The sequence below is a fragment of the Salvelinus fontinalis genome, chromosome 29 (assembly GCF_029448725.1).
Source record: "Salvelinus fontinalis isolate EN_2023a chromosome 29, ASM2944872v1, whole genome shotgun sequence".
NCBI classification, from domain to species: domain Eukaryota; kingdom Metazoa; phylum Chordata; class Actinopteri; order Salmoniformes; family Salmonidae; genus Salvelinus; species Salvelinus fontinalis.
The window spans coordinates 23,212,600-23,229,961 of record NC_074693.1 but is presented as its reverse complement, the minus strand read 5'-3'; the positions used below and the strand labels follow the sequence as shown (position 1 = coordinate 23,229,961).

The window sequence follows — 17,362 nt, the reverse complement described above, 5'->3', positions numbered from 1 at the left end:
TAATTTAATGTACAGACAATTTCAGTGAAGAGAGCACATTAGTGGGCACACTCACATGTTGGGTCTCCTCTGCCAGCCAGATGCTTTCCACTGAACTGATGTAAACAATTGGTTCACTGTCAAGTCAGACGTAATAATCCAATGTATTGTACAATCAATTATATCGGTATGGTTATCCTCCGTTTAAATTAATTTATATATCAATGACTACCTGCCCAAGTAGAATCTGCTTAAAAGGTTAACGCCACTCGCATAAAAAGCAAAAGTTCCGTTTTGGGGCGCACTGCTCTCTTGATTCCTGGTGTGCCCTTCTGAATCCCTTTCGCCATGAGGAACATGAGTTTATCCAGGAACAGCTGTGGCATTCCATTGGCCAATCCTGGACCAGCTCGAGCTCTGCTCCTCACAGGCGCCCCCACCGGGTTGGTTCATACCACTCATGCATTAAATAACTTTGCACAATTTGTGGCATTATCTACCCCCGAGACCGTAAAGACTTAATCGCAAAACGTTATTCCCTGCCATTTTCAAATAAACCATCCAATTACAGCCAAATAGGTATTATTGGCACCATTTAAAGGCCCGGGTTGCCAAACTGTCTCCCCCCAAATATGACCATTAAACACTTACACTACTCTGCAGATATACCCCAACGCATTTATTGTACATGGTTCATTTGGGGTAACCACAATTTGAATAGTCTGTTCCACTATCATTTTTAACAAACAAAAACAATCAATTATGGATTCATTTTTATTTTACACCATTTGAAAGTCACTTTCATGCAGTTAGATCCACAATTGAGGTAATACAATCACCTCATTGTGGTACATCTGTTCAGAAACACTGACATGTCAGGATTATGCAATGATCATATGAACTAGTGGTACAGGTCAGCTGTTTGTTCACACGCAATTACTAATAAACCCTCCCAACTGGCGGGATTTATATTCGACTGCACCGACCAAAATGAAAAGTTAGAAATGACAAATAATCTCAGCCTGTCTGAAATGCTCAAGAATTAGTCATGATTATATATTTTTTAATAAACCATTCAACCCAGCCCAAAAATATTTCAGCACCCTAAACACCAACCCCACAGATATTGACAATTGATCAGCACATCACTGAACCCTGCCAGTGGTGGTCGAGCCATGTGGTCTGGCGTTGTCATCACCTGCAGGACGCAGCAGTCTATATACCCCATTCAAGTCCAAACAGGAACAATCCTGTGGAGGTACACAAATCTCATTAGACATATTAGTATACATACAACATTACAATTGTCTCAGGTCTTCTAGTCAGATTGTTGTAGATGGAGACTACGTCAAACTGTGCCAAAGTCCTGGGTTATTCTCCCAAGGAATTGAGATCACCAACGAGGAAGTAGCCTCTGCCATGATTATGAGTACAGCTTGGGTCCAGAAGACACTCCACATGTTATAGGCACATTACCTTTAAATCAAGCTGTCCATCCTGTCCAAACAAATCAATGCCGTTTTATTTTACCTTTATTTAACTTGTTTAAGTCAGTAAACAAATTCTTATTTTGAATGACGGCCTAGGAACAGTGGGGTAACTGCCTTGTTCAGAATGACAGATTTTTACCTTGTCAGCTCGGGGATTCGATCTTGCACCCTTTCGGTTACTAGTCCAACGCGTTAACCACTAGGCTACCTGCCACCCCTTTGTCTGTCGAAGATTAAGGAAAATAATATTAGCAATCTGTACACAGAATGTAGACGTGAGGTATTCAGGAAAGAACTGTGCTCAGGGTTCCGAAGGTTCTTCACTAGACAATAAGTAGGTGATAAATATCATCATCATTGCACAGTACATGTCTTTCAGCTACAACAACTCAACCATCCTCACCTTGAATAGTAGAAATCATGTAGCTTGCAAGTTTTCCTGAAACAAAGAAATCGAATTAGTTATGTGGACAGTTTGATTTCACAGAAGTGTGATTGACTTGGAGTTACATTGTGTTTAAGTGTTCCCTTTATTCTTTTGAGCAGTGTATAATGTGCTCAGCGTTAACTAGTCTTCACCAACAGTAAGAAAGCTGGGTTAAAGCTATAAAGCTCTCATCAGTGCACAGTAAGGTTCATGACAGTACCATTTAGGTTCAGAAATCACCTTATGTTTAAAGGTCATTACCTTGCACTTGGTCTGGAGTTTAGGAAGTCAACTGCAGGAGGCATAAGTCCATATACCCCCATTCAAGTCCAGACAGGAACAATCCTGTGGAGGTACACAAACCAAGCTCATTACACAGCGACACAACATTAGTAGAGTTTCAACATATTACAAGTAAAAGTGTCTCAGGTCTTCTAGTCAGATTGTTGTAGATGGAGACTACTTCAAACTGTGCCAAAGTCCTGGGTTATTCTCCCAAGGAAAAGAGATCACCAACGAGGAAGTAGCCTCTGCCATGATTTGAGTACAGCTTGGGTCCAAAAAGACACTCCACATGTTATAGGCACATTACCTTTAAATCAAGCCATCAAATCCTGTCAAAGCAACAATGCTTTGTCTGAAAGATGAAGGAAAAGGGATATGAACAATACAGATTAGAATGTTGACTGACATTCAGGAAACTGTGCTCAGGGTTCTTCACAATAAGTAGGTGAATAATGATGTTGTGATGTTAAGCTACAATCATTATAAACCATCCATAGCTTGAATGGAGCTGTAGCATCCAACTAAAGTGTACGTCTACCTGATAAGTAAAATAAAGTCCTTGTAAAATACTACGCAAACAGTAACAGCCATTACAAACTGTGCTCAGTGTTGACAAGTCTGCACCAACAGTAAGAAAGCTGGGTTAAAGCTATGAAGCTCTCATCAGTGCACTGTACCATTTGGGTTCAGAAATCCTTTATTTGAAAGTGCATTACCTTGCAGCGACACCAATTGAGCCATCAATCCAGCCCAAGCATCTCCATTATTCCTGAGGAAAGGAGAAAACCTATGAGCAATGTATACATACAAGGACAGTAAGAGTCACTCAGGAAGAGTTGTGCTCAGGGTTCCGAAGGTTCTTCACTAGACAATAAGTAGGTGATAAATGTCATCATCACAGCACAGAACATGTCTTTCAGCTATAATTCTGATCCATACTCACCTTCAATTTAGTTGTAAAGTAATATTTCAGCCAGGTTTCCCTGAAAAACCAAAATTTAGTTAGGAATGATCAAAGTCCTTACAGCACAAACATACAATGTAGCGGCCATAACAGCCATTAATAACGTGCTCAGAATTGAAAAGTCGTCACCACCAGTAAGAAAGCTGGGTTAAAGCTATAATGCTCACATCACTGCACAGCATGTTTATGAAAGTACAGTTTGAGTTGGAAAATCACTTCAGATGTTGAGTGCATTACCTTGCATCGACTCCAATTGAGCCATCAATCCAGCCTAAGCATCTCCTGTCTCGTCTACAGTATTCCTGTGGGGAAAAGAGAAAGCCTATGAGAAACATATACATACAAGAATAGACCGTAAGAGCCATTCAGGAAGTTGTGCTCAGGGTTCCGAAGGTTCTTCACTAGACAATAAGTAGGTGATAAATGTCATCATCACTGCACAGTACATGTCTTTCAGTATAATAATTCCCACTGTCACCTTGAATAGTTGAAGCATTCCATAGTTGGCAAGTTGTCCTGAAATGCAAAGAAATTGAATTAGTTATAGTAAATACTGTGCACAGTAACAGCAATTACAAAAATGTGCTCAGAGTTGACTAGTCTTCACCAACAGTAAGAAAGCTGGGTTAAAGCTATAAAGCTCTCATCAGCGCACAGTAAGTTTCATGACAGCACCATTTAGGTTCAGAAATCACCTTATGTTATAAGGTCATTCATTACCTTGCACTTGGTCTGGCCTGGAGTTTAGGAAGTCACCTGCAGGAGGCATAAGTCTATATACCCCCATTCAAGTCCAGACAGGAACAATCCTGTGGAGGTACACAAACCAAGCTCATTACACCGCAACATTAGTAGAGTTTCAACATATTACAAGTAAAAGTGTCTCAGGTCTTCTAGTCAGATTGTTGTAGATGGAGACTACTTTAAACTGTGCCAAAGTCCTGGGTTATTCTCCCAAGGAAAAGAGATCACCAACGAGGAAGTAGCCTCTGCCATGATTATGAGTACAGCTTGGGTCCAAAAGACACTCCATGTTATAGGCACATTAAATCAAGCCATCAAATCCTGTCAAAGCAACAATGCTTTGTCTGGAAGATGAAGGAAAATATTAATATATACACAGAATGTAGACGTGAGGTATTCAGGAAAGAACTGTGCTCAGGGTTCCGAAGGTTCTTCACTAGACAATAAGTAGGTGATAAATGTCCTTATCACAGGACAGTACATGTCTTTTAGCTATAATTCTGATCCATCCTCACCTTCAATGGAGTGTTTTTCAATGGAGTTGTAAAGTAATATCCCAGTCAGGTTTCCCTGAAACACCAAAATAATTTAGTTAGGAATGATCAAAATCCTTACAGCACAAACACACAATGTAGCGGCCATAACAGCCATTAATAACGTGCTCAGAATTGAAAAGTCGTCACCACCAGTAAGAAAGCTGGGTTAAAGCTATAATGCTCACATCACTGCACAGTAATGTACTTGGTCATGAAGTTTAGCTACAACTACTGAGCCATCCTCACCTTAAACATATTGAATAGAGTTGAAGGGACTTCAATTGAGATGAATGTTTTCCTGAAATGCAAAGAAAGAATGCTTAGACCTTGCGCTATAAGCCATATAAGCAAGTGTTATGTAGACAAGCATTGAGAATGGTGCTGTGTGTCAAAGGTAAAGGTTCATCACCATACATAAGAATGATGTGTTAAATCACTGGACAGAACACACCCATTTACAATATTCTTATTCTCACCTTCAATAGTTGGAATTCATTCAGCAGGATTTCCTTAAATAATCAATAAATTACTTAGAATATAAACTCACTAGCAACTACAGATGTGGCTGTATTAAATATTTGTTAGCCCTTCTACTAGGGTTGCCCCAGTGTGAGGGCACAGGCCACTCAGAAGGGCACAGCTCCGCTACAGTTCAGCACCAACAGCCACTAAAACAGCGTCTGCTGGACCAAGCCACATTAGCAGTGCCTTTCTCTCCCAGCAGTGTAACACTAACTAAGGCATGGGGCTGGCCTGTACAGCTGACTACTGCTGGGTAACTAACTAGCCAATCGTGATTTTGTAAATCTAGAATGTTAGGATATGGGAAACAGCTACCTTGAAGGGGATCAAGTAATTCCCACTTGCAGCCCTCCCATATCTGATGACATGTGTAGGTAAAAAAAGTATCACTTGTGACAAAACAAATGGTAGCGAATGATTGTTTTAGCCAACTTGGCCGAACTTTTGCGCGGCACCACGTGTCATCTCGGCCTTGTGTGAAACTTGCCAATTATTTAGCCTTTCCAACTTCCCTCTCAAACAGTCAATAGTAAAATGGCAGCCATTGCAACTACTAACTTAACTACCTGAACAAGGTAACGTTCATCGTTTATTTAAGTTACTTAACGTTAGCTAACTTAGCGTTTAGCCAGCATAGTTTGTTAAATTAGCATTCCTACCTGGCCTCTTCTGCAAGTTCCACACAATTGTTTTATTTAGCTAACGTTAGTTCCAAAGTTCACATGAATAACTGGATTTTCATTCAAAATTTCCGAAAAGCATGCAAAGCTTACCAGACGACAAATGAACACGTCTTTCCTTCATCCTCATGTCAGAGAAAAAAGGCTGAAATCTAGCCCCTTGCAAATTTATAGTCCTGTTGGCACCATAGACTACAGTTACACTGTGAATTGTGGGATAGGTCTATACCTCCAAGAAAGAAACGTTGGCAGCTGTGACCTTATGCCGCGTTCAAAACTACTGAGAACTCAGGAATATCCGACTTCAATGTGTTCATTGAAGGGGGGAGGTTCCGACTGGGAGAAATCGATTTGAACAGTCATCCAACTCGGGGATCTCGGGCCTCCTGGAGCTCCGACTTACCGACCTGAAGATCACTAGCATCTATTTTTCCAAATTCACATTTGTTTTGAACGCGGTAATGCCCGAGTTGGCTGACCCTTCAAATAGATTTTTCCCAGATGTTTTGAACACACTGAAGTCGGAGATTTACGAGTTCCCAGTTGTCTTGAACGCGGCAATAAACTGCCCGCTTTCCGGACGAGTTGTCGTGGGAGGACCACACGTCATCGCGTGACGCAGTTTACTACGATATGATTTATTTTTTAAACGTAACCTTTATTTAACTAGGCAAGTCATTTAAGAGCAAATTCTTATTTACACCGGCCAAACCCGGACCAATTGTGCGCCGCCCTATGGGCCTCCCAATCACGACCGGTTGTGATACAGCCTGGATATGATTGTTATATCAATATTCATAAATATTTGCGCATTAAAGCGTTTCCACCGACATTTCTCGCATAATGAAGTTTACCTCCACAAGAAGATGCCACATTATCTAGTGTATTTTGTTTTGTCGACATTTGTAAAGCTTACCGAAAAATGTCGGTGGAAACATTTTTATCCGCATAAAAAGGGTGGATGGAAACCTGGTTAATGGCTGTGACAAATACATCTGGCTTGACTCCACATCACCTGCCTCAGTCCCAGCAAATGTACAATGTATTGCCAATTCCTTATGTCCAAAACCACTGTTGAAATTTAGAATTTTATTAGGAAAGTTAGCAACAGTAATTGAGAACCAAATATCAAACCAATCTCAAATTTGACAACAAATCCTCCTCATACCAGACTGGTTATTTTCTCCTTTTCACAGACTACCGCTGCCCACTATATCTGTCAGATAGGCAGCAGCTCAAACATCATACAATAGTTATGGCAAAACCAAATCTATTTGTATGCATGGTAGCTTCTAATCATTCTCTCAGCTTATACCCGTGACAAAGTCAAGAAGAACGAGTGCTCCTCTGTACTGAATGGAATAACAAATATTAAAGATTCAAAATATCTAAGAATAGAAATAAAACCCTGCAGTTGTATTGTTGTATTATACATCTTTAACCACACACACGACTTTACTCATATCGCTGTACATATGCCAACTGCTTTCATAGAGCAGATATACCAGATAAACAAAAACAGGATGGAGCTAGAGAAAAGCCAAGCTTCTTCTATTGCATTTCCACTGTTGTCCAGACAAGCAGAGCTACATGGAAAAATGAAACCCAAAATGGTGTCACAGTCAGACTAACACAATTGCTATAAACAGTTCACTAATTCACAACAGATGCAAATAATGTTTCTTAAAATGGACAGGATATATAGTCATTCACAATTAAATTACAAAGGGGTAGAGGAACATACACTGAGTATGGTTACATGCACACACTAATGAGATTATTCTGGATAGTCAGATTGAACTATTATATTAATTTAAACATTTACAAGCTTTGCAAGAAGAATAAACACATTTACATGGACACATGAAATCAGGCTACCCGATGGCACACTGAAAAATGCAGAAAATCGTCAATCAAAATATTCTACCACCGCATATATGATTCCGAATTCGGACATATAGCTTGTATGTGAAAACAAATTCTAAGACGCATACATTCAGTTGTTTCCGAACTCTCACTTCGCCGATTACAAATGTTTACATGTCCTGGTGTTTTAATCAGCATATGCTTACTTCAATTTTGACCTTACACCGATTATGATAGGCATGTAAACATCTCTCTGCTTATTGCATTATCTGCCTACTGCCATAATCTGTTTAATATCAAATTATTACTGTGCATGTAAATGTACTCAATGACATATACCGTATACTTTTTACTGCAAAAACACAGTGTGTGAGAATGACTAGAATAGCTACAATAGCCGCCACTCAGGACAACAGGTCTACACTCCCAAGACCATCAGTCCATGTCTCCAGACAACCACAAGTGCAAAGGTTTTACTGCTGGCCTTCCTTCTTCTCTCCAGCTCCACCTTCTGACGATGACGATCCAGAGCCGCTGTTGCTACCTTCCCTCTCTGATGCCATCTGAGACCAAATGGAGAACAGCTGGTTAATAAATATAACAGCAATATATCAATTGACCCATTGCGAAAGAATGTTTGGCTCTTGATTGACAAGCTAAGCAACCAATCCAGGCTTCTTCCAGGCTGGCCACAATCCTTTACAAATGCAAGTGAAGAAAAGAAAAAACTACTGGACAATGTTGGGGTGCTGAAATAATTACCTTCTTGTAAGCCATTTCGAAGAGTTTGAGTGATGCCTGCTGAAGGGTGGTGGCAGCCTGTTTGATGTTTTCGCCAGTCTCTTCATCCTTCCGTGACAACAAGTCTCTCACTTTGGCAATCTCTTCCTTCAGTTTGTTGCACTGAAAGATGGGGAAGAAACTCAAATACTAGGACTACTGGAATTTCCTGATATTTGGGATGTTTCAGAGGCATAGTTATGTACATTTTGCTGTTCAGTGTCCTTGGGTTTTTGAAAAAAGCTTTAAAAATCCTACGTATTACTATAATAAAATGTCCCACATACCTCATCAGCAGGGAGCTGATCCTTGAACTCCTCCATCTTGGATTCAGTGTCATGGACGATGCCCTCGGCCTGGTTAACAGCCTCAACACGGTCCTGGGCAAAAACAAACAGGACACCAAGGACAACTGTCAGCATTCAGTCACACCTTATTCAAAAAACAGCCCAACTCTAGCTGGGGATGTAACTGATAAAAGTTAAACGGACAGCTGATGATAAGAGAATGTCAAACCTACCTTTCGCCTCCGGTCCTCCTCTGCGTACTTCTCTGCGTTCTTAACCATGTTTTCAATGTCGTCCTTGCTGAGGCCACCAGAGGACTGGATAACAACTGGGAGAAGTGAAGGAGAAGCAGTGTAAAGTAAAAATACATTTCTTAAATCCTACTAACAGAAAGCATCCATTTCAAGGGCAGGTTGTTTGATGATCTGGCTATGATATTGGCTATGATCTTACTCTGCTGTTCGCGGCCTGTGCCCTTGTCTTTGGCAGAGACGTGGACAATTCCATTGGCGTCAATGTCGAAGCAGACCTCAATCTGGGGTACTCCACGTGGGGCAGGGGGGATTCCAACCTGCATGAGCGAAACATCAGTAAGACATTGTTTACATCAGAGACTTTAAAGATATCTCATTTAAAATGTAGTTAGTATGAATCAGCCAGAACACTTACCAGAGTGAACTGTCCCAGGATCTTGTTGTCTGCTGCCATCTCCCTCTCCCCTTGGCACACCTTGATCTCCACCTGGGACTGACCATCAGCTGCTGTTGAGAACACCTGAACGAGGAGGAGGAATGCATCAGTACCACTGATGAGGTAAGACAATGAAGTATATACAATTCATTTAGGTTTCACCAGACAGAAGAAATTTAGATTTTTGTCCCGCACCTGGCCCTTCTTGGTGGGAATGGTTGTGTTCCTGTTGATGAGTTTGGTGAACACCCCTCCGAGGGTCTCGATACCGAGAGACAGTGGTGTGACATCCAGAAGGAGCACATCAGTAACATCTCCAGCCAGCACGCCTCCCTGGATGGCAGCTCCAATGGCCACAGCCTCATCTGGGTTGACTGACTTGCTGGGAGCACGGCCAAACAGGTCTTGGACTGTCTGCTGGACCTGAGAGGAGACCGTAGAATGGAGGGTCAGAGAGGGGCAGAGCATGATGATGAGGTGGGATAGACCCTGGGAGATCTGCTCACCTTGGGCATACGGGACATGCCACCGACCAGCAGCACCTCTCCGATGTCCCCCTTGGAGACCTCAGCATCCTGCATGGCCTTCTGGCAGGGGGCCACTGTCCTGCGGATCAGGTCAGACACAATGCCCTCAAACTGGGAGCGGGTCATCTTCATGTTCAAGTGCTTGGGGCCAGAGGCATCCATGGTCAGGTAGGGCAGATTGATGTCGGTCTGTGGGAGAAAACATCTCCGTAAACATTTTTTACATCAAGATTGAGAGGGAGGTAACATATACAGGTTTTACATATTGCATCATCCATACTTGAACTATCTTACATTTGGATGATGGACAGCCTAGCTCAGAGGAGTGATTCAGTGGAATTTGATGTTTGTTAGCCCTTCTACTAGAGCTGCCCCAGTGTGAGGGTACAGCTAGGGGTTACAGATCTTACAACAAAAACCATGAGGGTCAAGGGACTGTATAAAATACAAGCAAGTAATTTCTGTTGACCAAGATCTTGTTTGTTCTTATCATTGGCTTGCCAATTAGGCAATGAAATACATGTCTGTGGGATGAAACTCACCTGCAGGGATGATGACAGTTCACATTTGGCTTTCTCGGCTGCCTCCCTTACTCTCTGCAGAGCCATGCTGTCTTTGGTCAGGTCAACCCCAGACTGGAAGGAGAAACCAAAGGTTTGATAAAAATGGCTGGCTTGAATGTGGCAGATGTGCTTGGTCAGATAAAGGTATCACATAGTTATTTTTCCAAGATACTTCCCCCTTCTCACCTCCCTCTTGAACTCCTTCACAATGTGGGTCAGTAAGTGCTGGTCAAAGTCCTCTCCACCCAAAAAGGTGTCTCCGTTTGTGGACTTCACCTCAAACACACCCTTCTGGATCTCAAGGACAGAGATGTCAAAGGTGCCACCTCCCAGGTCATAGACTGCAATGCTGCAAGTCAGGGACAGGTGTGAAACATGAGCTAAAAGCATAGATAAAAATAAGGTCACGGTCATTGCTTAGGTATCGTAAAAGTTTTCCAGCAGTTTGTAGGGCTGTTAAACTTACATTCTGTCCTGAGTCTTGTCCAGACCGTAGGCCAGAGCAGCAGCAGTGGGCTCATTGATGACTCGCAGCACGTTCAGCCCAGCAATCTGACCAGCATCCTTTGTGGCCTGTAAACAAAATTACCTACTCATTATACAACGTTTTTCAATAGTACCGGCTGTCGCCTATTCAGCCGGTTAGACTCATTTTCAGCCTGCTACATTTTCCACTTCATATTATTTAGGCTACTTTTATTTAAAGTTTCAATTCGCTAGTCCGTCGGGCCCCCTCCCGCTAGAATGAACACATGCATCTTCTAGCGATCTATTGATAGGGCAGGCGCCTGTCAATCACAAAGTGAACGATGGCAGGGAAGCACAGCAGAGAGGAAGAGGCGAAGCGAGAAGTTTCACTCATGCCAAAATAAGCCAACTGCGTTTCTATGGGCTTATTTTGGACCTAAGCTTGTCGCCTGCCTTCATGCCTTTGGGACAATGGCTTCCATTGTTAGGGCGGAGACATGAGCATATTGTCATTACATACAGATGTGGTTGCATTCTGGTCCAAATATGATGGTCCTTTGGTCTGATGAGTCCAAATGTGAGATCTTTGGTTCCAACCACTGTCTTTCTGAGACGCAGAGTAGGTGAACAGATGATCTCTGCATGTGTGGCTCCCACCGTGAAGCATGGAGGTGGTGGTGTGATGGTGCTTTCCTGGTGATTTATTTAGAATTCAAGGCACACTTAACCAGCATGGCTACCACAGCATTCTGCAGCAATACGCCATGCCATCTGGTTTGTGCTTAGTGGGACTATCATTTGTTTTTCAACAGGACAATGACCCAACACATCTAAGGCTGCGTAAGGGCTATTTGACCAAGGAGAGCGATGAGTGCTGCATCAGTTGACCTGGCCTTCACCATCACCCAACCTCAACCCAGTTGAGATGGTTTGGGATGAGTTGGACTGCAGAGTGAAGGGAAAGCAGGGAACTCCTTCAAGACTGTTGGAAAAGCATTCCTCATGAAGCTGGTTGAGAGAATGCCAAGAGTGTGCAAAGCTGTCATCAAGGCAAAGGGTGGCTACTTTGAAAGCTCTCAAAAAATATATTTTGAATTGTTTAACACTTTGACTACTACATGATTCCATGTGTTATTTCATAGTTTTGATGTCTTCACTATTATTCTACCATGTAGAAAATCGTAAAAATAAAGAAAAACCCTTGAATGAGTAGGTGTCAACTTTTGACTGGGTCTGTATATATAGTGTTTAATATGTATTTTATATTGTATTATACATGGTGCATTTGGAAAAGAGACCGAGGTCTCAATAGGTCTTTCCTGTCAAAATAGGTTAAATTAAAAAATAAGACATTTTAGTAATTGAAATTGTTATACAAATACAAAAAGGCACTCGCACATCTGAGCAATCTTATTTGCAGGTGCATGGCATCAATTGAACAAGATGAAGGAAAAGGAAACCGCACACTGCTCTTGATAGTATCACCGATATTTAATAAGCTTACGTATCGGCCACACGGCCGAGCTTATTAAATATCGGTGATACTATCAAGAGCAGTGTGCGGTTTCCTTTTCCTTCATCCAGTAATTGAAATTGTAAAGTCATGTCTTTCTACACAATACCACAAGAAATGTTTCTAATCTGGGAGTTAAAGATCTTTTTCAGAGCTGATCCGGTTGGTTAAAATTAGAGGTCGACTGAAAATGATTATTCAACACCGATACCGATTATTGTAGGACCGAAAAAAGCCGATACCGATTAATCGGCCAATTTGTATATATATTTGTAATAATGACAATTACAACAATACTGAATGAACACTTATTTTAACTTAATATAATACATAAATAAAATCAATTTAGCCTCAAATAAATTATGAAACGTTCAATTTGGTTTAAATAACGCAAAAACTGTTTTGGAGAAGAAAGTAAAAGTGCAATATGTGCCATGTAATAAAGCTAACGTTTAAGTTCCTTTCCCAGAATATGAGAACATATGAAAGCTGGTGGTTCCTTTTAACATGAGTCTTCAATATTCCCAGGTAAGAAGTTTTAGGTTGTAGTTATTATAGGACTATTTCTCTCTATACCATTTGTATTTCATATACCTTTGACTATTGGATGTTCTTATAGGCACTATAGTGTTGCCAGCCTAATCTCGGGAGTTGATAGGCTTGAAATCCTAAACAGAGCTGTGCTTGAAGCATTACGAAAAGCTGCTGGCAAACGGAGGAAAGTGCGGTTTGAATGAATGCTCACAAACCTGCTGCTGCCTACTACCGCTCAGTCAGACTGCTCTATCAAATATCAAATCATAGACTTAATTATAATATAATAAACACACAAATACGAGCCTTAGGTCATTAATATGGTCAAATCCGGTTCAGTCTCCTCGTGGATTGCAATATAATCAGCGTCCAAAAATGCAGATTACCGATTGTTAAGAAAACGTGAAATCGTCCCTAATTAAATCGGCCATTCCGATTTATCGGTCGACCTCTCTCTCTCAAAAAAAATCTGAATCGGGCTGCCTGTGTAAATGCAGCCAGACACAAATACACTGATCAAAGTTGAGAGGCTTGATAGAGCACCATTCTGTGAGTCAATGGCAAAGGCATAGCTAGTGACAAAGTGACTTTCGGTCACCAGTGTTTGCCAGTAATGAATGATTAAGCAGACAAAGTTGAAGAAATAAAGTAAGGCTGATACCTGTCTTTGGGAGTCATTGAAGTAGGCTGGCACGGTGACCACTGCATTCTTCACATTGTGACCCATGTAGTTCTCTAAAACCAGGACAATGTTACAATGAGTGCATGCTTTTTTTTAGCACACAGATAGGGGTAGTTGATAACAGAGAATTAGCATGCTAGTTTTCCCTATGGGGGTAATGAAGACTGATTGATAGGTAGATTACCTGCTGTCTCCTTCATCTTCATCAGCACGAAGGCACCAGCCTGGCTGGGGGAGTAGAGCTTTCCATGGGCCTCGACCCAGGCATCACCATTGGAAGCACGTACAATCTTGTAGGGCACGTTCTTCCTGTGAAGCCACAAAGAGAACGCTGTCATGAATTTATCTACACCTCAAAATAATTTCCAACTAATGATGGCTTACAATGGCTAGTAAGGTATATAAGAGATATATAGTAAACACTCACAGGTCCTTCTGAACCTCTGCGTCGTCGAAACGACGACCAATGAGACGCTTGGTGGCATAGAGGGTGTTGTTAGGGTTGGTGACTGCCTGTCTTTTGGCTGGCATGCCAACAAGTCTCTCGCCATCAGCTGTGAAGGCGATCACTGAAGGTGTTGTCCTTGCTCCCTCTGCATTCTCCAGTACCTGTCACAACAAACAAGTCAGTAACAGTCTAGAAAAACAACTATCAAAAGATGATTTCAAAGACGTTCTCTTTATCACACAGGTCAAACATTTGTAATTAAATCCCTGATGAAATGATAACCTGTGCTTCTACATCTGCATTGCTTGCTCTTTGGGATTTTAGGCTGGGTTTCTGTATAAGCACTACGTATAAGGGCTTTATAAATAAATGTGATAACATGCCCGAGGGTGACAACACTGCCATCTCAAAACATAAACTGACCTTTGCTTGTTTGCCCTCCATAACAGCCACACAGGAGTTTGTAGTACCCAGATCAATCCCAATCACTGATCCTTTGATTGCCTCTGATCTGGAAAACAAAGTAAATCAAGGTAAGCACAAATGATCAGAGATGTTCTTGGATGCTATATTGATCAATGCATTTACATATAAATTAGTTTACTTGGGAAAATAGTTAGAAACTTCAGTAAAGAATACTCACGAATAGTCACGTCTGGCCACAGACCTGAGAGTATCTTGCTGAAATCCATTCCAGCAAGCCTATGGGGGAAATATTGGTTAGCTACCATATCATGACTACTTATTAGTGAAATTTGTCCCAACCAATAAACTTTCAACCAATAAATGAAAACAAACTGGTATATTTTAAATTAACACAGGGCATGGATACACAATAATCCTAATGTGGTCTAAAACAGTGTCTATGAATGTAATAGTATTTATTAAGGATCCCCATCAGCTGCTGCCCCTTCCTGGGGTCCAGCAACATGAAGGCAGTTAAGAATGAAATAGCTACATAGCTTGTCTAAAATGATGTTGGCTTATGACATTTGAACATCACGCCCTGGGACACCACAGTGAAGGTCACAGATGTTATTTTCACGTGAGACAATTAATGACGCCCCCCTTTATAACAAGACCTAAACATTTCATTAACTTGTTATCTTACACAAAATAACAAACCGCTAAATGGCTTGAAACCACTTGCAATTCAATCACTTCAAGCGGGTAACGTTAGCTAGCTAGCCATTACTTGTCCCTTAGTAAGCTCCCACTTTGGTCGCTAATGTACATTACTTTGTATGTCTATTCAGACAAAGATCACATTATTTAGTTAAAGAAAACATCCTGGCTAACTCCGGCTTGGCGAAAAGTTAGCAAGCTGGCTACTGTAAATTAGCTAGTTAACTAACAGTACAACTAGTCACGCCTTGCCAGGCTAACATTAGCTGGCTAGCTCTTCTTGATGGGAGCCTTCCATTATGATAGTCAGAGAATAAGCTAGCTAACAGTTAGTTATCCGACATGACTATTGTTAACTAGTCTTTTTTTCGGGATGGCAGCTTTATCCATCAGATGGTACTCAGCTAGTAGCAAACGATGTTAACTAAGTACTTTAGCTCCTACATTTAACGTTAGCTAACGTTGTTAGCTATAACTAGCCATTACTGCTTGAATTAGTTATCCTTCATGTCCAATTACACCTCTTGGAAACATTTAAACGAACATTATTTGTCAATTGTGTAACAACTGTGGCTGGTTTACCTTCTTTATCAAGGAGGACACACTTCTTGAGCAGTTTGGAGAGGGGAGAGACCTTGAAGCTGTTCTTGCAACACTCAACATTTTGACAATTCTGGCTTTAAAATGGAGCCCCAATGAAAATCCAAGTTGTTGACTTTATATTGAATTTAAATTAACCCCGCTGTCTGTATATCTTATTTATCAAGAAATATACAATTCCCAAGATAAAACGAGGACTGTCTTTCTCCTATCAGACCCGGTATGGCACGACTGCTCTTCATTCAGCAACGCAGTTGACTTGAAACTACGATCTCGAATTATCCAACACATGGGTCGCTCTGTGCATTGTGAAACTGACCCTTTTTAGTAGCCTAAAGATTGCCTGAGTCAAATGATTTATCTTGAAATAAAAATACTTTCCCCATGTTTTATATTTAATTATCACAGACGAGATACTCACAGAACACCAGTAATGTATGTTTAGTGTGCAGTATGATTATTTTATATGATACATTCTGCTAAAACATAATCATGATCAGACGCGGCCATCACACACCATGGGGCTTAATGAAGGTCATTTTGAAAAAGGGGTGAACAATTTCACGAGAATTACATCAGTAATACCGGTGTCTGGTCTGATGAAACATCACCACATTTGGATAAAGTAACTACATTTTGAACGTTTATGAAAGTCCATGACCATATCAAGGGATCAGCTGACATTTTGTATTTCTGCATATTACTACTCTGTTTGACTCTATTGGACTTTACCTTACACTCTCATGCGTGTCACCATTTACAACACAGCTTATCAACATGCATTAATGAAGAGCTGGCTATTTATTACCCCCTCTCTGATGTGGGCACAACTGGCAACAAAAAAACCAACGAATACCAGAGATGTAAAACCCTTACAAGAAAGCGTCATTGTTAGAAATGTTAGAAAAGCCAAGGCTAGCTTTTTCAAGCAGAAATTTGCTTCCTGCAACACAAACTCAAAAAAGTTCTGGGACACTGTAAAGCCCATGGAGAATAAGAACACCTCCTCCCAGCTGTCCACTGCACTGAGGACAGGAAACACTGTCACCACTGATAAATCCACTATAATTAAGAATTTCAATAAAAAAAAATGGCCATGCTTTCCACCTGGCTACCCCTACCCCGGTCAACAGCACTGCACTCCCCACAGCAACTTGCCCAAGCCTTCCCCATTTCTCCTTCTCCCAAATCCAGTCAGCTGATGTTCTGAAAGAGCTGCAAAATCTGGACCCCTATAAATCAGCCGGGCTAGACAATCTGGACCCTTTCTTTCTAAAATTATCTGCCGAAATTGTTGCAAACCCTATTACTAGCCTGTTCAACCTCTCTTTCGTGTCGTCTGAGATTCCCAAAGATTGGAAAGCAGCTGCGGTCATCCCCCTCTTCAAAGGGGGGGACACTCTTGACCCAAACTGCTACAGACCTATATCTATCCCACCCTGCCTTTCTAAGGTCTTCAAAAGCCAAGTCAACAAACAGATTACCGACCATTTCGAATCCCACCATACCTTCTCCGCTATGCAATCTGGTTTCAAAGCTGGTCATGGGTGCACCTCAGCCACGCTCAAGGTCCTAAACGATATCCTTAACGCCATCGATAAGAAACAATACTGTGCAGCCGTATTCATTGCCCTGGCCAAGGCTTTCGACTC

General features: G+C 41.4%; 2 protein-coding genes and 1 non-coding gene across 6 annotated transcripts in view; all 3 read right to left on the bottom strand.

The window, feature by feature from the left end:
* Positions 1-6,236, bottom strand: part of LOC129827624 (fibroblast growth factor receptor-like 1) — a 54,167-nt gene extending 47,931 nt beyond the window's left edge. Inside the window, exons 1-13 of one of the 4 annotated variants that reach the window (XM_055888631.1) lie at positions 5,721-6,235; positions 4,672-4,723; positions 4,405-4,459; positions 3,866-3,954; positions 3,624-3,661; positions 3,383-3,447; positions 3,125-3,164; positions 2,898-2,950; positions 2,489-2,533; positions 2,158-2,241; positions 1,873-1,908; positions 1,609-1,692; positions 56-1,229 (exon numbers count right to left, since the gene is read on the bottom strand). The gene's annotated coding sequence lies outside the window, so the exon portion shown is untranslated. Of the gene's footprint in view, positions 1-55; positions 1,693-1,872; positions 1,909-2,157; positions 2,534-2,897; positions 2,951-3,124; positions 3,165-3,382; positions 3,448-3,623; positions 3,662-3,865; positions 3,955-4,404; positions 4,460-4,671; positions 4,724-5,720 lie in introns of all 4 variants that reach the window. The other 3 variants (XM_055888634.1, XM_055888632.1, XM_055888633.1) reach the window with 3 other exon arrangements.
* LOC129828038 (small nucleolar RNA SNORA74) lies at positions 5,003-5,201 on the bottom strand. Its single transcript, XR_008755241.1, has one exon. It is a non-coding gene; the product is annotated as a small nucleolar RNA SNORA74 (small nucleolar RNA).
* Positions 6,237-6,701: 465 nt separating the features above from the next.
* LOC129827623 (stress-70 protein, mitochondrial-like) lies at positions 6,702-16,019 on the bottom strand. The gene is made up of 17 exons (XM_055888630.1): positions 15,693-16,019; positions 14,629-14,687; positions 14,409-14,496; positions 13,965-14,146; positions 13,722-13,846; positions 13,517-13,590; positions 10,807-10,913; positions 10,527-10,689; positions 10,320-10,412; positions 9,757-9,966; positions 9,446-9,673; positions 9,230-9,334; positions 9,014-9,131; positions 8,794-8,888; positions 8,561-8,653; positions 8,256-8,396; positions 6,702-8,056 (listed from the first exon to the last, which is right to left on the bottom strand). Exons 1-17 carry the CDS (start codon positions 15,771-15,773, stop codon positions 7,967-7,969), a joined length of 2,052 nt encoding a protein of 683 aa, XP_055744605.1. The 5' UTR covers positions 15,774-16,019; the 3' UTR covers positions 6,702-7,966.
* Between the last annotated feature and the right edge of the window lie 1,343 nt (positions 16,020-17,362).

What these genes read in the sequence shown, in the direction of transcription:
- LOC129827623 (XM_055888630.1), bottom strand. Translation starts at nt 15,773, where the DNA reads ATGTTGAGTGTTGCAAGAACAGCTTCAAGGTCTCTCCCCTCTCCAAAC. An exon ending in TGGAGGGCAAACAAGCAAAG is followed by an intron (nt 14,147 to 14,408) that starts GTCAGTTTATGT and finishes TTGTTGTGACAG; the next exon opens with GTACTGGAGAATGCAGAGGG. An exon ending in CACAGGCCGCGAACAGCAGA is followed by an intron (nt 8,889 to 9,013) that starts GTAAGATCATAG and finishes CACTTCTCCCAG; the next exon opens with TTGTTATCCAGTCCTCTGGT.